The sequence below is a fragment of the Pleurodeles waltl genome, chromosome 5, assembly GCF_031143425.1.
Source record: "Pleurodeles waltl isolate 20211129_DDA chromosome 5, aPleWal1.hap1.20221129, whole genome shotgun sequence".
Taxonomy (NCBI): Eukaryota; Metazoa; Chordata; class Amphibia; order Caudata; family Salamandridae; genus Pleurodeles; species Pleurodeles waltl.
This window is the reverse complement of record NC_090444.1, coordinates 1,798,653,185-1,798,676,354: the sequence shown is the minus strand read 5'-3', so window position 1 is coordinate 1,798,676,354 and position 23,170 is coordinate 1,798,653,185. Positions and strand designations below refer to the sequence as shown.

At 46.9% G+C, this 23,170-nt stretch overlaps 1 protein-coding gene across 1 annotated transcript in view; it reads right to left on the bottom strand.

The window, feature by feature from the left end:
• The window catches only part of XPO5 (exportin 5), a 579,115-nt gene that overhangs the window by 23,153 nt on the left and 532,792 nt on the right, over window positions 1-23,170 (bottom strand). The window contains exons 28-30 of the mRNA XM_069236247.1: window positions 19,326-19,417; window positions 1,185-1,292; window positions 788-928 (exon numbers count right to left, since the gene is read on the bottom strand). Coding sequence (XP_069092348.1) covers window positions 788-928; window positions 1,185-1,292; window positions 19,326-19,417 — 341 coding nt within the window. The remainder of the gene's footprint in view (window positions 1-787; window positions 929-1,184; window positions 1,293-19,325; window positions 19,418-23,170) is intronic.

Genomic DNA, 23,170 nt, shown 5'->3' with positions numbered 1-23,170 from the left:
ACGGTGGGCTGCCTATGCCCAGGAGACTGAACGTGTAAGTGCTTTACTTACCTGAAAAACTAACCAATACTTACCTCCCCCAGGAACTGTTGATTTTTGCACTGTGTCCACTTTTAAAATAGCTATTTGCCATTTTTGCCAAAACTGTGTATGCTGTTTTAATTCAAAGTTCTATACTTACCTGTGTGAAGTACCTTAAAACTTATGTACTTACCTGTGGTTCTAAAAATAAACTAAGAAAATATATTTTTCAATATAAAAACCTATTGGCCTGGAGTAAGTCTTTGAGTGTGTGTTCCACATTTATTGCCTGTGTATGTACAACAAATGCTTAACACTAACCTCAGATAAGCCTACTGCTCGACCACACTACCACAAAAATAGAGCATTAGTATTATCTAATTTTGCCACTAACAACCTCTAAGGGGAACCCTTGGACTATGTGCACACTATCGCTCACTTTGAGATAGTATATACAGAGCCAACTTCCTACATCATGTGTGGTCACTCCTGTAGGTATTGGTGCCAATATCAACCCTCACAATCTGGTAGTACTTTTCAAGGAATTTAGATTTTCTATAAAAAAAAATATATATAAATTACTGTCGGAAGCCCAGTGATGTTGCCATTACTTAAGCCTTGGGAAATCCTGGATAGATTAAAAACTCATTTTTATCAAACATTTTGTAAATCAAGGTAGATGTCAGCAACAAAGTATCTAGCTACAAAGAAGCGGACAATAATTATTTCAGGTTACCATCTACAGTGCAAAACACCAGGCACTTACTAGATTCTCGTAGATCTGGAATGCAAGATTGACAAGAGCCGCCATGCAGACATCGTGCTGTCCATGAACCTGTAATCCTTTTAGGACAATAGTAAAGAACCATGTGGCAGCATCAGACATCATAGTTCCTGCTGAAATAGCCTGCAGAAAGACATTTTAAATGAGTAAACACCAATGTTCATGTGTCATCCCATGTTGGCAATACAAGGCATATTTAGAATTGCATTGTTGTCAGAATTTGAGAAGGGCAAACAGTCAAACATCATTTTGAATTTTCTATGAGTTGCATCATGCATTTGTTGTTTTTAGGAGAAACTTTTTAGCTGTGCAGCATTATCATAACTAATGTCCACCACATTCGGTGGACTCCTCCATGTAATATGAACAGATAACATACCTGCCTGAGCAGTGGCCAGCAGAGCTGAGTGGTGGTTCTTTGGCAAGCAATGGTGTCATTCCAAACAAGAGATGTGAAGGTTGTGATTAACAATGCTGAGCAAACTTCCTGTCAGAGAAAACAGTGTTGTCAGTTGGGTTTTTGTACTCACTGGTTCAGAAGGGCATGAAAGCATACTGGCTATTCAGTACAACAGTCCAAAACACTCACATTGGCATCAAAAGTGCAAAACGTTCTTTAATCATGGCTCACTGCTATATACGTATATTGGGAGTAGTCCATCAGACAGAAATGTCTGCAACTAACATGCTTTGTCAATGGCAATACATCTGGCTTATAACTGAAGGTGCCTCTTCAGTCCCTTGTGAATTTAGGCACTAACTCGTCACACATGTATTCTGACACTCATCTTTTCAACTGTACATCTATTCATTCACCCACTGAGTACGTCTTGTATGCACCTACTCACCCCATCCACAATCAAACGCACAGAAAAACTTAACAAGCAGACGCAAGATCAATTACAAGAATATAAGTAGTACAAACTGGTGCCAAAGCAAGCAAATGCTTACAATAAACATAAGTAAACATTTAAACAAAGTGGGTAGCTTGTAGGAAGCTGGCTCTGTATGTACTAAACCAAAAAGAGGTATGGTGTGTACAGAGTCCAGGGGTTCCCCAGAGGCTTAACAGAGGGGAAGGTAGATAACACTAATGCTCTCTTTTGTGGTTGAGCAGTTAGGCTTATCAGACGGTAGGGCAAAGCATCTGTTGTACATACACAGTCAATAAATGATGCACACACTCAAATGACTAAGTCCAGGACAATTGTTTATATTGCAAAAATATATTTTGTTACTTTATTACCAGAACCAAAGAATATCAGTTGCAGGTAAGTACAGTTGTAAGTATGTATCAAGCATATATATCAAGTGTACTTTAGACTTCGCACTTAAAACAGTTTACAAGTAACACTTTTCAATTTAAAAAGTTTACAGTGCAATTTTCCATAGGAGTCCATAGAGTCCTAGGAGAAGAAAAGTGTTAACGTAGAAAGCAGGTAAATACACAAGTTATGATTCCAGTCTTCAGGGTTAGGATGTCCACAGGTCAAAGTTCAAGCAGACCTCAAAAGCACACAACCAGCAATACGGGGCCGGCCTAGTGCAGAGGTCAAAGTTGGTGTTGGGTTTCCAATGGAATCCTACGAGGACTTGGGGGGTGGGGAGGTTCTTATTTGAACAGAGCTTGCAGGTAAGTACCCGAGGTTTCAGGACACAGGCCTGGGGGGTTTAGATCAGCACCGGAGGGGCCACAGGTCAGCCCAAACACACACCCCTCAGATGCACAGGGGCAGGCTGGGTGCAGCGTGCAAACAAAGCGTCGGGTGCCCAATGCCTTTCAATGAAGGAACACCGGGGGTCACAAAAAAGGCTGCAGGCAGGGCCCAGGGGTCGGTTCGGGGAAACCAAAGGCTGGACAGGAAGGAGAGGCACCCGCTGGACGTTGGACTGTCGGTCAGATTCCCCAAGGCCAGAGGGCTGCGGGTACAGGGGTATCTTTAGGCATCGGGAATCTTAGTTGGATCCGGTTGCAGTCAGGGGGAGCCTCCGATTTCAGGCTGCAGTGGTCGGCATGGTGGTCAGGAGGGGTCAATCCAAGATGGACTTGAGGTCAGAATCGCCTGGGTACCTTCTCTGGGCCGGTCTACAACCTGGACTCAGGCTGTGGGCATAACGTGCAGAGTGGACATGACTCGCAGAACCAGGGCGGTTCTGAAGTCCTTTTTGGAGATTTTCTTGTGGACAGGGCCACTTTCCTCAGGAGTTCTTGGTCCTCTGCTGGACAGGCAGCCCTCTGGAGGTCTGTAGAGGTCGCTGGTCCTGCAAGATGTGTCACCTTTTTAAAGCTGGGGGTCTTTGAAGCTGCAGACAGGCCGTTAGGGCTGGGCCCAAGTCAGTTGTCATCTGAAGTCTTCACTGCTGGGGTCCCCTTAGCAGTCCTTCTCCTTGCTTCTTTCTTCTGAAGTCGCCAGGAATCTGGTGAATGATGTTCAGGGGATCCAGTAAATACTAGATTTAGGGGTGCTACAGGGATCATGGGGCAGTAGCCAATGGCTACTGTCCCTGAGGGTGACTACACCCTTCTGGTGTCCACTCCCTTTGGGGAGGGGGACAGTTCTAACCCTATTGGTCCCTACCCTCCAAAACAAGACAGAGGCTTCTGCAAGGAGGGGGTCACTTCAGCTCTGGACACCTTAGGGGTGGGTCCTATCTACAGTGCTCACTACTCCCTTCTAGGAAGTTGGCTCTGTATATACTATTTTAAAGCAAGAAATAGTGTGCACAGAGTCCAAGGGTTCCCCTTAGAGGTAAGATAGTGGCAAAAGTAGATCATTGCAATGCTCTATTTTGAGATGGAGGATTTCTCAAGGCAGGGGTCACCTCAGCTCAGGACACCTTAGGGGCTGTCCTGACTGGTGGGCGACTCCTTATTTTCCTCATTATCTCCTCCAGCCTTGCCGCCAAAAGTGGGGGCAGTGGCCGGAGGGGTGGGCATCTCCACTAGCTGGGATGCCCTGGGCGCTGTAACAAAGGGGGTTAGCCTTTGAGGCTCACCGCCAGGTGTTACAGTTCCTGCAGGGGGAGGTGAGAAGCACCTCCACCCAGTACAGGCTTTGTTCCTGGCCACAGAGTGACAAAGGCACTCTCCCCATGTGGCCAGCAACATGGCTGGTGTGGGGCAGGCTGGTAGAAACTGGTCATCCTACACCAGAAGTCGGGTAAGTATTCAGGGGCATCTCTAAGATGCCCTCTGGGTGTATATTACAATAAATTGCACACTGGCATCAGTGTGCATTTATTGAGCTGAGAAGTTTGATACTAAACATCCCAGTTTTCAGTGAAGCCATTATGGAACTGTGGAGTTCGTGTTTGACAAACTCCCAGACCATATACTCTTATGGCTACCCTGCACTTACAATGTCTAAGGTTTTGCTTAGAAACTGTAGGGGCATAGTGCCCATGCACATATGCCCTCACCTATGGTATAGTGCACCCTGCCTTAGGGCTGTAAGGCCTGCTAGAGGGGTGACTTACCTATGCCACAAGCAGTGTGAGGTTGGCATGGCACTCTGAGGGGAGTGCCATGTCGACGTAGTCATTTTCTCCCCACCAGCACACACAAGCTAAGAGGCAGTGTGCATGTGCTGAGTGGGGGGTCCCCAGGGTGGCATAAGAAATGCTGCAGCCCGTAGAGACCTTCCCTGGCATCAGGGCCCTTGGTACCAGGGGTACCAGTTACAAGGGACTTACCTGAGTGCCAGAGTTGTGCCATTTGTGGAGACAAAGGTACAGTTTAGGGAAAGAACACTGGTGCTGGGGCCTAGTTAGCAGGGTCCCAGCAAACTTTCAAATCATAACTTAGTATCAGCAAAGGCAAAAAGTTAGGGGGTAACCATGCCAAGGAGGCATTTCCTTACATCCCTGTTTTACCTAAGTTTCCTGCCGGACCTGCTGCCAAAAGTGGGGCCTGTTCTGGGGAACAGGCAACTCCACTAGTTGGAATTCCATGGGGCACGGTAAGAGAGGCCTGAGCCTTTGAGGCTCACAGCCAAGTGTTACAGTTCCTGCAAAAAGGGGGGGGGGGGGGGGGAGGAGGTGAGGCGTGAAGCACCCAGAGCAGGATTTGTTTCTGACCCCAGAGATCACAAAGGCTCTCACCCCATCTGGTCAGAAACTTGTCTGTTAGTGGCAGGCTGGTCAGTCATGTACTAAACGGTTGGGTAAAATACAGGGGGATCTCTAAGATGCCCTCTGTGTGAATTTTACAATAAATCCAACATTGGCATCAGTGTGGGTTTATTGTGCTAAGACGTTTGATACCAAACTTCCTAGACTTCAGGGAAGCCATCATGGAGCGGTGAAGTTCGAAATGACAGACTCCCAGTACATGTACTCGGTACGGCAGGATCACCTGGTCCACCTGGAGAAGGTTTTGCAGGCCCTGCAGGCCCACTTCTTCCCCCCACATTTTGCCTAATATTGATGCTGACTTGACTGTTTGTGTGCTGGGATCCTGCTAACCAGGCCCCAGCACCAGTGTTCTTTCATTAAAAATGTACCATTGTTTCCACAATTGGCACACCCCTGGCACACAGATAAGTCCCTTGTAAAAGGGTACCAGTGGTACCAAGGGTCCTGTGACCAGGGAAGGTCCCTAAGGGCAGCAGCATGTGTTGTGCCACCCTAAGGGTTTGCAGATTGTGTGTGTTGTTGAGGAGAAGGTAATGTCGACATGGCATCCCCCTCAGGATGCCATGCACACAAAATATTGCCTGTGGCATAGGTAAGCCACTCCTCTAGCAGGCCTTACAGCTCTAAGGCAGGGTGAACTATACCACAGGTGAGGGCATAGATGCATAAGCAATATGCCCCTACAGTGTCTAAGTCTATTCTTAGACATTGTAAGTACAGTGTGGCCATATTAGGTATATGGTGTGGGAGTCTGTCGAAACAAACTCCAAAGTTCCATTATGGCTACAATCAACACTGGGAAGTTTGGTATCAAACTTCTCAGAATAATAAACCCACACTGATGCCAGTGCTAGATTTATTTTTTAAAAATGCACACAGAGGACATCTTTGAGATGAGCCCTGTATTTTACCCAATCCTTCAGTGCAGAACTGACTTGTCTGTGCAAGGCTGTCAGTGAGAGACAAGTCTGTCACCCCCTGGGGTGAGAGCCCTTGTGCTCTCTGGGGCCAGAAACAAAGCCTACACTTCCCCCTGCAGGAACTGCAACACCTAGCAGTGAGCCTCATAGGCTCAGGCTTCGTGTTACAATGCCCCAGGGCACTCCAGCTAATGGAGATGCCACCCTCCCAAACCCCCCAGACACAGCCCCCACTTTTGGCTGCAAGTCCAGGTAGATAATGAAAAAAACAAGGCAGAGTACACCCCTCTCCCCCACCCCCAAGCCAGGTCCACCCCTAAGGTGATTAGAGCTGAAGTGACCCCCTGCTTGGAAAATCCTCCATCTTGTTTTGGATGATTTAGCCCAATGGGGATAGGGATGTGCTCCCCTCCCCAAGCCACCCTCAAGGACGGTAGCTATTGGCTACTGCCCTGTGACCTTTACACACTCCTAAATTCAGTATTTAGGGGCGAACCTGAACCCAGGATTTCAGATTCCTGACGACCTACAAAAGAAGGACTGCTGACCTGAAAATCCCGCAGAGAAGGAAGACAACTGCTTTTGCCCCAGCCCTACCAGTCCATCTTCTGATTCAAAGAACCTGCACCAGCGACTCATTCTGCGTGCCCAGCGATCTCTGCCGACTCGGAGGACTGCCATGCAACTACAAAGGACCAAGAACACCCGAGGACAGCGGAATAGTCTACCTCAAGCATGAAGAAGCCATCTTTAAAGGGACTCTCACCTCACTCCAGAAGCGAGAGTCCCCACCACTCTGCACCCAACGCCCCTGGCCTGTGTCCAGAGGAACCAACAACCCAGAGAGGACCCCCAGGTGACACCAACGATGTGTCCACCCTGGGCTGACCTCTGCATTCCCACGACGACACCTGCAGAGGGAATCCCGAGGACACCCCTGACCGCGACTGCCCTGAAAGAAGAAACCCGACACTTGGAAGAAGCACTGCACCGCAGCCCCCAGGCTTGTGAAGAACCAACCACCGGTGCATCAGTGACCAGCAGGCGGCCCTCACCCTTGCCCAGTTGGTGGCTGGCCAAAAAAGCCCCCGTGCCCTGCCTGCAACATCTGAGTGACCCCCGGGTCCCTCCGTTGATTTCAATTACAAACCTAACGCCTTGTTTGCCCACTGCGCCCGGCCGCCCCTGTGCAGCTGAGGGTGTGCTTTGTGTGCCTACTTCGGACCCCCTCAGTGCTCTACCAAACCCCCCCTTGTCTGCTCCCAGAGGACGCAGGTACTTACCTGCCAGTAGACTAGAACCAGAGCACCGCCTGTCTCTATAGGCGCCTATGTTATTTGGGCCCCTCTTTGACCTCTGCACCTGACCGGCCCTGTGTTGCTGGGTGTTTGGGGCTGACTTGAACTCCCAACGGTGGGCTGCCTATTTCCCGGAGACTGAACTTGTAAGTGCTTTACTTACCGTATTACTCACCTTGAACTTAACCTCCCCCAGGAACTGTTGAATTTTGCACTGTGTACACTTTTAAAATAGGTTATTGCCATTTATGCCAAACTATATACATTACTGTTTGAATTTAAAGTTCTATCTAAACATATCCAATGTACCTTACATTTAATGTACTTAACTGCAATTTGAATCTTGTGGTTCTAAAATAAATTAAGAAACAAATATTTTTCTATATAAAAACCTATTGGCCTGGAGTTAAGTCTGAGTGTACATTCCCAATTATTGCCTGTGTGTGTACAACAAATGCTTAACAATACCTTCTGGTAAGCCTAACTGCTCGACCACACTACCACAACTATAGCATTAGTATTATGTTATTGCCACTGTTAAGCCTCTTGGGGAACCCCTTGACTCTGCACACTATCTCTCACTTTGAGACAGTATGTACAGAGACAGAGCCAGCATCCTACACTTCTGAAGCATGGGCAAATGGTGGTTGGATGGTTAAGGTAGTATGTTTGGAGGAGGACTTGTGAATCTGGGCGCATATCCATTCTGAACAATATTGAGCACCCAGGAATCTTTTGTGATTTTTTGCCACTGTGCCAGATAGTGTGAGATGCTTCCTCCTACCGGAGTGGGTAACAAAACAGGGGGAAGTGAAGGATCATTATTTTGGCCCGTTGCTATTTTTGTACCTTAGGTGGGTTACTGTGAAGGTCGTCCTTCAGATGGTCTTCGCTGGTGTTGTTGTTGGAAAGGGCACTCCTGTTACGCCTGCTAGCAAACTTGAGACCAATGAGGGGCTTGAACCCTCTGAGGGCAAAAACGGCATTGGTAAAGCCTGAACTGACGTCTTTGGTCTTTTCTTTCAAGGCCGATCGCCCTTAGCGTTTGCATTGCTGTCTTAATGCGAGCCATATCGTCATCCATGTTGCTGCCAAAGAGGGCAGATTCTGAAAATGGAACGTTTATGATCAGTTGTTGTGAACTGGACTTCAAAGAAGTGAGTCGGAGCCAAGAGTGAAGTCTCAGGGCAATACCATGGCAGTATTCATGAGCCGCCAACAAGGACGAATATACTGCCAAACTGATTATTTGTTTGGACACCATGAGCCCTTCACATTCACTATTTCCAGAAAGTCTTGTCTTCTATCCCTAGGGAGGTCATCTACAAATTGCTGGATAGAGTCCCAGAGTGCTTTATCGTAACAACCCAGGAGGGTGGTGGCACTGGCGGCCTACATGGCTGTCGCAGCTGTATTACACACCTTGCGCCCTACAGATTCCAGTTTTCTGCTCTCCTTATCATGAGGTGCAGAAGAAGCAGGAGCTGTGGTGTGAAACTTCTTGGCAGATAGAATGATTACAGAGTCAGGAGGTGGATCTGCTCTTAGGGACAGGGTATCTTGTTCTGGAGACTTATATTTCTTTTGGAGCCTCGAAGAAGCCAGTTTGGTTGTCGCTGGAGTAAGGAAAGGCTCCATGGCAGGTCACAATAGTCCTGGTACAAGTGGAAGCAGTGGCCTTGACACCGATATTTGATGGAGTGTCTCATAGGATAGATGTTTTAGGTGTAGAAACAGACATCTGTATATTCAATTTAGCTGCTCCTCTTACCAACACCTCCTTGAAGATGGAAATGGTGTCTAGTGGTGAGACATGAGGTTGTGGTGAATCAGTCAGTCGGTGAATAACGTCTTGTTGAAGAAGATGAGGATGTTGCATGCCTTGGGCGATGTCTAGTGGTTGACCTTGTGCGAGAACGATGGCTATGGTTTTAGGATTGCCTAGAAGAAGATGAGTGCCTGGAACGATGTCCATAGTGGCGTGACCCATGGTGTGACTTGAAGGGTGAATAAGGCTACGCCGGAGTCACAGGCAGTGGAACATGTGGAGCAAGTGGTGGTCAGGGCGGAGGATGTGAAGGTGGTGAATCTGGTAGTACTATTGGAGAGAACGGAGAGTAAGCCCTTGAGTACTGAGTCAGAAGATGAATATATATGTCTCGTTTTATTCCTTGACGTAGACAGGGACCTTGCTGTCGACCTTCGACGTTGACTCGACTGTGACTGCCTTCTACAACGCCTCAACGCCGATCTCCTCGACGCCATGACACTCCCTGGCATCGAAGGGTCTGGTCTCCTCTCCTCTACAGGCTTCTCAATGTCGACCTCACAGTATGCGTCTATGGCATGTAGGTTCTAACTGCCTCGATGTTGATCTGTGCAGTTTCCTCAACAGCAAACAAGTTGGGGCCATACCTGGTCTCGAAAACGATGTTTTCTTTGTGGCACTTTTTGTGGACCTTCCACTTCCCTCAGAGGCAGATGTAAGAGCCATGGTAGAGGAGTGACCCTCTCCTTGCTCCAAGGTCTCACCATGAGACTTTTACTTGTAGTCTGCTGGGCTCTTCCTTGCCATGGAGGTGAATCTCCTCCCTTTCTCTCAGGGTACAGAGCACAAACTTCATGCAGTGAGGGCACTGCTCTGGATGATGACTTGATGGAAGGCAAAGGATACAGACCCTGTGAGGTTCTGTTTTTGGCTTTTTTCTTTCACATGAAGGACACTTGTCAAACCAGGGAAGGCATGACAAAGGTAGAAAATGCCTCAAAATATTGTCAGAAAAAGTGTCAGGATGAAAGAGTGATAAACATTGAGTGAACAAATTTAAATGAGTATTCACGTGCAAGTTTTGAGGAAAAAAAGCCTGAAAGGCTGAGTTCAGTGCTCCAGAATCCTGTCACCAGGTACCAGAAAAAGAACTAAGGCAACTGCCACCTGTTGAGCATGATGGGATACTGGTGGTCTCTGCGGCCTTAAAGGAACAGTCACTGTTTTCCACTCACATAATAGCAGCCTATGGGGAGATTTGAGGTTTGGTGTAAACTTTTACCTCAAAATATACATTTGTAAGAGTGTTTTTAACCCTTTTTTCTAAGTACAATCTGAAGAATTACACCACTGTAGCCTGTTTGCCTAGGCTGCATATTATGCTCTAAGTCTCTCTGAAGGCCTTCCTGAAGCAAGGCGAACGTTTAGACTTAAGAGACTATATAAAGAAGCGCTCTGGGATATCACACATGGTTGGAACTATTCAAATTCTTATGACTTCAATGGAGATCCCCTACGAGAGAACGGTGAGATTCCTTGTAATGTATTGAAATACCAGTCTACATGCTTCAACAGAGTCCAATAACTATCAACCTTAAATTAGCGGGTGCAATTGTTTTTTTGTGTTGCTATGATTACTGTTTGATAAAAGCAGCTTCACTTTATTCTTTTCTGTATCTTAACACTTACCCTTATGTCACTGTTTTGAAAACTTTCTTTGGTTATAATGTCCCTTCATGATGCAGTTAAGATATTTTGTTGCTTTTCACTTGGGTTTTTAGTAATCTGTAAATTGATGCACTATTTTTACTGAGTTTCTGTAGGAAACAGCTGCGCTTTGACATGGTCACCCCAACCTTTTGCCAGGTAAATGATGCAATCTTAACTGAAAGTGCACTGGGTTCCTGCTAACCATGTCCCAAGTGCCAGATCTCGGTCCATAAGACTGTGCAATTTTTCCCAACTGGCAATACCTTTGACCACCCTGTACGTCCCCAGTAAATGGTACCCCTGGTACCTAGGGCATGGGTACCAAAGAGGGTCCCCAAGGGCTGCAGCATGTATTGTGCCACCCTCTGGGACCCTCACTCAGCACATGCAGACTGCCATTGCAGGCTGCATGTCTTGGTGCAGCTAAAAGAGAAAACACAACATGGCACACAGCCCATGTGCCCTGTCCCCTAACACTACGTGCAATATATGTAAGCCACCCCTATAGAAGGCCTTACAGCCCTAAGGCAGGGTGCATTATATTACATGAGAGGGCATATCTGCAGGAGCTGATATGCCTCTGCTACGTCTTTGTCGATTCTTAGACATGGTGAGGAAGTCATTTTAAGTACGTAGTGGACATTGGTCAATACAAGTTCCCCAGCTACACGATGACTTCACTGAAAATAGGGATGTTTGATATCAAACATCTTGTATTAATAAACCCTCAATGATGTCAGTGATGAATACATGCAGAGGGCACCTTGGAGGGCTACCTGAAAACCTACCATCTACCAGTTTGCTGACTGACCAGTCCTGCCACCACCAAACAGCAGGCCTGACAGCCCAAAGGCAGGATGCTTACTATTATATATGTGGGCATATCTGCATGAGCACAAGTGCCCGTATGCTGGTCAGTCCTATTACTACTACAACCGACTAGGGAAGCTATTTTAAATGTATGTGCCGGACACTGGTCAATACGCGTTTCCCAGCTACATGGCGGCTTTACTGAAGATGGGCATGTTCCCACACTGATTCCAGTGATGGATTTTTCAATACATGCACCCAGAGGGCATCCTGGAGGTGCCCTCTGAAAACCTACCAGCCTCTGGTGTTGTAGGAAAGTGCCCTCTTTCTTGGCATGATTACCCCCATTTTCTGCCTGTCAGTGTGTTTGACTGTGTCCACTGGGATCCTGCTAACTAGGACCCCAGAGGTTATGCTCTGGCCTGTACATTTTGCTAACTGTACCTTTTTCTTCCCACATTTGGCATACTGGTCCCCCTATGCAAGTCCCTAGTATATGGTACCCAGGGGGCATTGGGGTACCCAGGGAATCCCTATGGGCTGCAGCAGTTATTTTGCCACCCATATGGAGCCCATGCAAGGGGCTCTGCAGGCCTCCTATTGCAGTCTGCGTAAAACGGGTGCATGCACCTGTTTTCACTACTGGTCACTGCACCAGGTCACTGTAAGTCACCCCATGGTAGGCCCTCTCAGCCCAGAGGGCAGGGTGCAGGTACCTGTGCGTGAGGGCACCCCTGCACTAGCAGAGGTGCCCCCACAAACTCCAGTTCCATTTTCCAGGACTGTGAGTGCGGGATACCATTTTACACATGTACTGGATACAGCTACATAATGGTAACACTGAACCTGGGCATGTTTGGTATCAAACATGTCAGAATCATGCCCCAATACTGTTGTAAGTATTGGAAGTATGATTCCATGCACTCAGGGGGCTCCTGAGAAGACCCCCATCATTGTTACCACCAGTCTAAGGGCTTGGGGTTGCCTTTAACCCCCAACGGTGGGCTGCCTATGCCCAGGAGACTTGACTTCAAAGTGCTTTACTTACCTGAAAAAGTAACTATTACTTACGTCCCCCAGGAACTGTTGATTTTTTGCCCTGTGTCCACTTTTAAAATAGCTTATTGACATTTTTCCCAAAACTGTGTATACTACTGTTTTAATTCAAAGTTCCATACTTACCTGTGTGAAGTACCTTACAATTTATGTATTTATGTGTGTACAACAAATGCTTAACACTACCCTCTGATAAGCCTACTGCTCGACCACACTACCACAAAATAGAGCATTAGTATTATCTAGTTTTGCCACTATCAATCTTTAAGGGGAACCCTTGGACTCTGTGCACACTATCTCTCACTTTGAGATAGTATATACAGAGCCAACTTCCAACAAACATGGATTCTGAAACCATATGAACTAAGGAGCTTTATATTCTTGTTTGATTTCAGCAGGAGTAGCAAGGAGAATGAAAATGTCACTTACCCAGTGTACATCTGTTCGTGGCATCAGTCGCTGAAGATTCACATGTTGTGCATAGCCCGCCATCTGGTGTTGGGTCGGAGTGTTACAAGTTGTTTTTCTTCGAAGAAGTCTTTCGAGTCACGGGACCAAGTGACTCCTCCTCTTCGTCTCCATTGCGCATGGGCGTCGACTCCATCTTCGATTGTTTTCCCCGCAGAGGGTGAGGTAGGAGTTGTGTTGTAGTAACAGTGCCCATGCAATGGAGTGACTAAGTATGTACCTATTAAAGGTTTAAATAATATATTTACAAATGTACAAAGCTTAAGCTAACTTCCGAACTGCTACAGGCTCCCGGGGAGGCGGGTGGGCACATGTGAATCTTCAGCGACTGATGCCACGAACAGATGTACACTGGGTAAGTGACATTTTCAGTTCGATGGCATCTGTCGCTGGAGATACACATGTTGTGCATAGACTAGTAAGCAGTTATCTCCCCAAAAGCGGTGGCTCAGCCTGTAGGAGTGAAAGTAGTTTGAAATAAGGTTCTTAACACGGCTTGACCTACTGTGGCTTGTTGTGCGGATAGCACGTCTATACAGTAGTGCTTGGTGAACGTGTGAGGCGTAGACCATGTGGCTGCCTTACATATTTCGTTCATTGGAATATTTCCTAGAAAGGCCATGGTAGCACCTTTCTTTCTGGTTGAGTGTGCCCTTGGTGTAATGGGCAGCTGTCGTTTTGCTTTAAGGTAGCAGATTTGGATGCACTTAACTATCCATCTGGCTATACCTTGTTTTGATATTGGGTTTCCTGCATGAGGTTTTTGGAATGCAATAAATAGTTGTTTAGTTTTCCTGATGTCTTTTGTTCTGTCAATGTAGTACATTAATGCTCTTTTGACATCTAATGTATGTAGTGCCCTCTCAGCTACGGAATCTGGCTGTGGGAAGAACACTGGTAGTTCTACCGTTTGATTTAAGTGGAACGGTGAAATAACCTTTGGTAAAAATTTAGGATTAGTCCTTAGGACTACCTTATTTTTGTGTAGTTGGATAAAAGGTTCTTGTATTGTAAACGCTTGAATTTCGCTTACTCTTCGTAGAGATGTGATGGCGATGAGAAATGCAACTTTCCAGGTTAGGAACTGTATTTCGCAAGAGTGCATGGGTTCGAAAGGTGGACCCATGAGTCTTGTTAGGACAACATTGAGGTTCCATGAAGGAACGGGTGGTGTCCTTGGTGGTATAATTCTTTTAAGGCCTTCCATAAATGCTTTAATGACTGGTATCCTATATAGTGAAGTTGAATAGGTAACCTGCAGGTATGCAGATATTGCCGCAAGGTGTATTTTAATGGAAGAGAAAGCTAGGTTAGATTTTTGTAAGTGTAGCAAGTAACCCACTACATCCTTTGGAGATGCGTGTAATGGTTGGATTTGATTATGATGGCAGTAGCAAACAAACCTTTTCCATTTGCTTGCATAGCAGTGCCTAGTGGATGGCCTTCTGGCTTGCTTTATGACCTCCATACATTCTTGGGTAAGTTCTAAGTGTCCGAATTCTAGGATTTCAGGAGCCAGATTGCTAGATTCAGCGATGCTGGATCTGGATGCCTGATCTGTTGGTTGTGTTGTGTTAACAGATCTGGCCTGTTGGGCAATTTGATGTGGGGTACTACTGATAGGTCTAGCAGTGTTGTGTACCAGGGTTGCCTTGCCCAAGTTGGTGCTATCAATATGAGTTTGAGTTTGTTTTGACTCAATTTGTTTACTAGATAAGGAAGGAGAGGGAGAGGGGGAAAAGCGTATGCAAATATCCCTGACCAGTTCATCCATAGGGCATTGCCCTGGGACTGCCTGTGTGGGTATCTGGATGCGAAGTTTTGGCATTTTGCGTTCTCTTTTGTTGCAAACAAGTCTATTTGAGGCGTTCCCCAAAGTCTGAAGTAAGTGTTTAGAATTTGGGGGTGAATTTCCCATTCGTGGACCTGTTGGTGATCTCGAGAGAGATTGTCTGCAAGTTGATTCTGGATCCCTGGAATAAACTGTGCTATTAGGCGAATGTGGTTGTGAATTGCCCATCGCCATATCTTCTGTGCTAGAAGGTTCAACTGCGTTGAGTGTGTCCCCCCCTGTTTGTTTAGATAATACATTGTTGTCATGTTGTCTGTTTTGACAAGAATGTATTTGTGAGTTATGATTGGTTGGAAAGCCTTTAGTGCTTGAAAAACTGCTAGCAGTTCTAGGTGATTTATATGCAGTTTTGTTTGATGAACGTTCCATTGTCCTTGTATGCTGTGTTGATCGAGGTGTGCTCCCCACCCCGTCATGGAAGCATCTGTTGTTATTACGTAATGTGGCACTGGGTCTTGGAAAGGCCGCCCTTTGTTTAAATTTATACTGTTCCACCATAGAAGCGAGAGATATGTTTGGCGGTCTATCAACACCAGATCTAAAAGGTGACCCTGTGCTTGTGACCATTGTGATGCTAGGCACTGTTGTAAGGGCCTCATGTGCAGTCTTGCGTTCGGGACAATGGCTATGCATGAGGACATCATGCCTAGGAGTTGTAATATCATTTTGCTTGTACTTTTTGTGTTGGGTACATGCGTTGTATGATACTGTTGAAATTTTGAATTCTTTGTGGACTTGGAGGGGCTAGTCCTTTTGTTGTGTCTATTATGGCTCCTAGGTATTGTTGTACCTTGCAAGGCAGAATGTGTGATTTTGCAAAGTTGACGGTGAAACCAAGTTTGTAGAGGTTTTGTATGACCTGATTTGTGTGGTTTGAGCACCTTGTCAGTGAGTTGGTCTTGATTAGCCAGTCGTCTAGATACGGGAATACGTGTATTTGCTGCCTTCTGATGTGTGCAGCCACTACTGCTAGACATTTTGTAAAGACTCTTGGTGCGGTTGTTAAACCAAACGGCAATACTTTGAACTGGTAATGTATTCCTTTGAATACAAACCTTAGGTATTTCCTGTGCGACTGATGTATTGGTATATGGAAATACACGTCTTTGAGGTCTAAGGTTGTCATGTAGTCCTGTAGTTTTATCAATGGTAACACTTCTTGTAGCGTGACCATGTGAAAGTGATCTGATTTGATGTAGGTGTTTAGTATTCTGAGGTCTAGGATTGGTCTCAGTGTTTTGTCCTTTTTTGGTATTAAGAAGTAGAGTGAATAAACTCCTGTGTTTATTTGTGACTTTGGTACTAGTTCGATTGCATTCTTTTGCAACAATGCTTGGACTTCTATTTCCAGAAGGTCGGAATGTTGTTTCGATAAATTCTGTGCTTTTGGTGGTATGTTTGGAGGGAATTGTAGAAATTCTATGCAATAACCATGTTGGATAATTGCTAAGACCCAAGTGTCTGTAGTTATTTCTTTCCATGCTTGGTAGTAATGACCTATTCTTCCCCCCAGTGGTGTTGTGTGGAGGGGATGAGTGACATGTGAGTCACTGCTTGGTTGTAGGGGTTTTGGGGCATTGAAATTTTCCCCTATTCCTAGGGAATTGTCCCCCTCTATATTGGCCCCGAAAACCTCCCCTGTACTGTCCCTGGTAGCTAGACGGTGTTGCCTGTGAGGTGCTGGCTTGTGTGGCCTGACCCCGAAACCCCCCTCTAAAGGTTGTCTTGCGGAAGGTGCTGTAAGTGCCTCTGCTCTGCGGGGAGTAGAGCGCGCCCATGGCTTTAGCAGTGTCAGTGTCCTTTTTCAGTTTCTCAATTGCCGTGTCCACCTCTGGTCCGAACAGTTGTTTCTCATTGAAGGGCATATTGAGCACTACCTGCTGTATCTCTGGTTTAAAACCAGACGTTCTTAGCCATGCGTGCCTTCTTTTAGTCACAGATGTGTTAATTGTCCTTGCAGCTGTGTCTGCCGCGTCCATAGAGGAGCGTATCTGATTATTGGATATGTTCTGTCCTTCCTCAACCACCTGTTTCGCCCTCTTTTGTAGTTCCTTGGGTAGATGCTCAATGAGGTGTTGCATCTCGTCCCAATGGGCTCTGTCATAGCGCGCAAGTAGTGCTTGAGAGTTAGCGATGCGCCACTGGTTTGCAGCTTGTACTGCGACTCTCTTTCCGGCTGCATCGAACTTGCGGCTCTCTTTATCTGGGGGTGGTGCATCCCCAGATGTGTGTGAGTTGGCTCTCTTGCGAGCTGCTCCTACTACGACAGAATCTGGTGGCAGCTGTGTGGTGATGAAAACAGGGTCTGTGGGAGGCGCTTTGTATTTCTTTTCAACCCTTGGTGTGATTGCCCTACTCTTGACCGGCTCCTTGAAGATTTCCTTTGCGTGCCGAAGCATTCCTGGGAGCATAGGCAGGCTTTGGTAGGAGCTGTGGGTGGATGAGAGGGTGTTGAATAAGAAGTCATCCTCGACTGGTTCTGAGTGGAAGTTTACGTTGTGGAACTCTGCCACTCTAGCCACCACTTGTGAATAAGCTGTGCTGTCTTCTGGTGGTGAGGGCTTTGTGGGATACGCTTCTGGACTGTTGTCAGACACTGGGGAATCGTATAAGTCCCAAGCGTCTTGGTCCTGGTCACCTTGGCTCACGGTGGTGTGAGCCGGGGAATGTGATGGAGTTTGTGCTGGTGAAACGTTAGTTACAGGTGGAGGAGAAGGTGGCGGAGTTACCTTTTTCACCATTTTTGTTTGTGGTGCTTGGTCTGTTTGAAACTCCAGTCTCCTTTTTCTCCTAATAGGGGGAAGGGTGCTTATTTTCCCTGTTCCTTCCTGTATGAAAATACGTTTCTGCGTATGGTCCACTTCGGTGGATTGCAACTCTTCCTCAAATCTATGCTTTCGCATCTGAGAGGACAAGGACTGCTCCTCTGAATAGGAACCGGTAACTGGGTCGGTTGCGGGTCGTTTCGGCACCGAAACCCTGTCTGTATGCTTTTTCGGCTCCGAGGTGACCTTCTTCTTTTTTAGAGTCGAAACCTCTCGGCGTCGATCTTCCTCGGTGCCGCTGTCTCGGCGTCGAGCCGTTTCGGCACCGCTATCTCGGCGTCGATCCTTTTCAGCAGCACTTTCTCGGTCCCGAGAAGGCTGCGTGCCGGTGTCTCGACCGGAGTCGGACGATCTCGGCACTGTGTCGGCCTTTTTCGGTGCCGATGGTCGGTCACCGAATTTATGGGTCGAGCCATGGCCTGGTGGCAGTGGCGTCCCCTGGGCCTTGTCACTTTTCTTTTGTTTCTTCGACGTCTTACTCACAGTTCTTGGATCGTCGAATTCCTCGGAGTCCGATTCGTGGATCGAGAAGGTTTCTTCTTCCTCTTGTTCCTCGAACTCTCGGTGCGCTGTCGGCGTGGATGCCATCTGAAGTCTTCTGGCTCGACGGTCACGAAGTGTCTTTCGGGACCGGAACGCACGACAGGCCTCGCAAGTCTCTTCACTGTGCTCAGGCGACAGGCACAGGTTACAGACCAAATGTTGGTCTGTATACGGGTATTTGTTGTGGCATTTGGGACAGAAACGGAACGGGGTCCGTTCCATCAGCGTTGTTGTACACGCGGTCGGGCCGACCAGGCCCCCACGGGGGATCGAAAGCTACCCCGAAGGGCACCGGAGCTCTTCAATCTTCGATGCGGTGTCGATTCAATCTAAGCCGATCCCGAACGCAACAATACCGACGTAATCTTCCGATAGATAGCTAACTTTCCGTTCCGAAACTCGGAGCGACAGGAACACGTCCGAACCCGATGGCGGAAAAAAAACAATCGAAGATGGAGTCGACGCCCATGCGCAATGGAGACGAAGAGGAGGAGTCACTCGGTCCCGTGACTCGAAAGACTTCTTCGAAGAAAAACAACTTGTAACACTCCGACCCAACACCAGATGGCGGGCTATGCACAACATGTGTATCTCCAGCGACAGATGCCATCGAACACAAGGTTACAGGTTTCCCCCTTCTCTTGAGTATGAAAACTGGTCTGGAGCCACAGAACCGGAAAAGTGCCTCCATTTTAGTTTCTGCTCCTGAATGGCCAAGGGATGTGCCTTGAACCATGAAGGGAAGTCTTCAGTGCTGTATGTGTTTTTTAGATCAAATCTGAAACTGGGGATATTTTCAGAGATGAGCCAACTGGGTGAACAACTCTCGATTAAAAATGCAGCAAAGGTTTCTTTTGTCAGTGATCAGCTGAAATGTGGCAATGAATGGAGAGTGTTAGGAGTGCCTGACATCATCGTTCCTTACAATTTGGCAGAAACTACAGGTATGCTAGAGTCAAATTTAAGATTTAAATTTAAGAAGCAGTAGAGAATATCATACTAATGGTTCAATTTGTAATCCCAACAATGCTCCAGAAACCTGTGATAGGATCCTGTGGGATACACTACCCAAAACTCACAAGTTCATACGTAATCAGATACTGGAGAAAAGCCGGTACTTGGCAGAACTATCTTACCTCTTCTTTCATTAAACACAACCCCAGCTCTGAGAGTTCGGCGGATGCTGGTGCGGGTGGCGGCTGAGCCTCTGTTGCCATCATTTCATCATCTAGGTAGAGAGAAAAGATGCAATCACTCATCAATAACCAACTGACATTCTATTGCCCAACATTAGTACCATCAGATTAATTGACTGCATTGCACATGACCCTAGCTGGAATGAAAGTGATTTGCCACTGATAAATTGTACTGAGCCCAAATTGGCATATCTATTGATGGGGAGAGACATGCAAGTTTGCCTGAAGCCTCTTTCTACAGGAAACCGAGAACAGCAAGAGCCTCCTGCCGACCCGCCAGACAAAGCACCGCTGCACACAAGTCCCTGATTGCCTGAGATCCTCGAGGCCTGAGCACCCCCTGCGGGTTCAACTGGACAGGCCCCCAGTCAGTTTGCAGCCTCTTCTCATCAGCACCGTTTCCCACTGACTTGAACGGGGCTCCCAATGCCAAAATGCACCTCTGCACCCAGACGCCCCAGAGCCGACCAAAGTGACCTGTTGGTGCTGCCTTGGACCTTGCCCCCTACTTACCTCAAGTCCAGGAGAACAGTCCTGTAAGTCATTGACAAGTGACCATAGGAAGTATGTGGTTTTCTCCATAGGATACATTACCGTGTAACTCTGCAAATACAGTGCATTTTCTATTCCTTTTATTCACCAGAAGGAGCATTGCCGAAGGTAAGCAATTTGTTCTTCTGACAGATACTTCGAACCACAGACTCCTCACCTTTAGAAAAAATTGCAAAGTAGTACCTACCCAAAGTTTGACTATCTGTGAAGTACACTCAGACCAAACAGTACTGCAGGACCAATGAGCAAATTGCCCTTCCTGTCGGACCTGACTGTCAAGGTACTAGGGTTTTGTAATTGTGTGCACCGACATCCTCATCACAACCTGACAGATGTCAAGGATAAGCACTAAGCTCGCCAATGCAGTGATAGCAGCTTTAGTTGCAGAGGAATGGGCCCTCAAGCCCTTCTGGGGGCTGCTTTTTGGCCAGTGAGTAGCAGATCTTAATACACAAGACTATCCGCCTCAAGAAAGTCCTTTCCTACACAACTTTTCTTATCTTCGACACAAAGAACCCCACAAATATCATTCACCCAATGTTCCTTGGTACAATTGATGGAAAAGCTTAGATCTCATTTCGGATTCAATCAAAGGAGTCTGTCCTCCTCTTTCGATGGGTGAGGCAGGTCAAAGAAGGTCTGGAAGGTGATCATTTGCATAACGTGAAAAGGAGTCAAATTCAGGCAAGAAGTCCGCTCTGTTCCTCAGCAGCAATTTGTCAGGAAAAAAAGGTGGAGTAGGGCAGTTGCACTGAGAAAGCATGGAGCTCAGAAGTGTGACAAGCTGAAGTGATCACAAGGAAAAAGACATTCCTCCATGTCAACTAATGCAGCAAGCAGCTGTGCATCACACCTTGAAGGGAGTACACATGAGAAACATCACAACCAATTTCAGGTCCTACTTTGGCCTATCCAACAGTTTTTGGGAGGAAGCGTGTAAAACCTTTTAAAAACCACATCATAACAGGTGATTTAAACAAGGATTGCTAGTTTGGTAAACAAAGAAAGGCCCAAAGGGCTGATAAATTACATTTAATAGTGCCCACCACAAGGCATTGCTGGGCGAAAGACAAAACAAAATATCCAACAACTTGGCTTGCAAAGGGTCTGTACTCTAGACTTAATGCCAATGGGCAGGTTCTAAATTTTTCCTACTGCTTGGTGTAATTGGATTTTGTGAAAGGGCGCCTGGCACAACTTTGGTTGGCAAATCAAATGCCGTAATCTGCCTGCCACTCAATCTCCACACATGGAGGGATAGATTACCCAGACTCGGGTGGAAAACTCTGCCCTGCTGCTGGGACAGAAGACCCTCCCAATGTGGTGGACTGGGCAGATAGCAAACATGCTTAAAGGATACAGGTACCATACTCTCTTGGTCCAATCCAAGGCTACCAGGATGACTTGGGCCTGGTTATTCCTGATGATCTTTCAGAACTCTAGGCAGGAGAGGCAGAGGTGGGAAGGAATATGGGAGTCCCTTGACCAAACCAGTCAAAATGCATCTCCTAAGGAGGACCTTTTCAAAAACACAAAAGTATGGAGAATGTGTGCTCGAAAGTGGTGAAAAGATTTAGCCAGGGCTCTTGCCAGTTAGAAAGACGCCCTATGCCAAATTGGATTGTATCTGGATAAATTAATCTGCCCTGATACTCCATGACCCCACTGGGTGGTTCACAAAACAGGAGATGCCCTGACGTTCTAATCATCTCCAAAGGCGAAGAGCCTCCTGGCACATGACCCCACTTTGCCCTGCTAGCTGCAGTACCACATGACAGTGATTAGGCCATGAGAACCTATACCAGCCTCTCCTTGATGAGCAGTGGGAAGGCATTCAATACCAGGCAAATAGCCCACAACTGCAACAGACTATTGTGGAGTCAGTCTTCCCTCAGAGACCAGAGTTCTCCGATATACAACTCTCCTACATGACTTCCCTCCCCCACCCAACCTAGCAGTGATGCATCAATCACCACCATCAGCTCTGGTTTAGAAAGGAGAAGGATGTGCTTCTCGTCAGGTTGCAGTCGAGCAACCACCACTGAAGATCTTGTGCAGTTTCCTATGAAACCTGTATGAAATCAGACAGGTTTCCTTGGTGCTGGGCCCACTGAGACATCAGATCCCACTGCAGAGGCCCCATATGCTGCCTGGCAAACTGGTACAGCAGGATGCATGAGGCTAACAGGCCCAGAAGCCTCTGAGCAGTTCTCACCAAAATTCAGGACTGAGACTGAAACTGAAACATATGGCTCATAGTCCAAAAATACTGGAGACTCTGCAATTGAGGCAAGGCCCTGAACTTCACAGTATCCAAGACAACTTCTAAAAAATAATATTAAAAAAAATGTCCAGAACGTCACTGGTGTCTCGAGGTGGTCTACAACTGTCTGTGACAAGCCCGCCTTCAACAGCCATTCGTCGAGGTATAGAAAAGCTGGTATCCCCAACTTCCAAGGTTGGGCTGCATCATCTGCAACAACTTCTGTGAACACAAAAGGGCACTTGTACGGCTGAATGGGAGCAAAGCATCCCTGGCATATAGGACAGAACTTTTGACAAGATTTGATCAGTTGTGGACGAACCTGGCGACAGCAGGACTGGAATTTGACAAAACACCTACAGAACCAATAGGTGACTCAATCTGATGTTAGTAAGCATTAAGGGCGAACACACACACACACACATATATATATTTGATTACTGGATGTGCTACCCAGTAAGACAGTGGGATAATTATGAGGGCGGGCTATGGTGAGTTATCGCAAATTAATGCAGGGGTGGGGGGAGGGTGTGATAGCAGGATTACAATTGGTGGTTTGGCAAAGGTCATGATGAGAGGACTATGATTTAAGGGGACCTGTTGCCACTGGAAAAGAGGATCTAATGTTCCTGCACAAATCAATGCACGAGGCCTGCAATCTGTGTACGTTCAAGTCAAAGCTTCTTTTCCCGGCGCAAAGAGGTCCCCTCTCAGCATGTGCTCAATGTTGTACTTCAGTGTGCCACAACAATATCGAGGAAGGGGCAGAAGGCTTCCAGTGTCTGGTGGTTGACCTCTTAGTGAGCAAAAGAGCCAGGTCTAAGACACAAGTTGTTAATCTCAGCTTTTTGGGTCGGGACTACATTCTACCAGGTGGCACCAGGGCTGTCCTGGAGCAACCAGTCAGTGACCTCGGTAAGCAAAGCCAATATCCCAGAACAAAAAAGTCCTAACATCACACAACTTCATA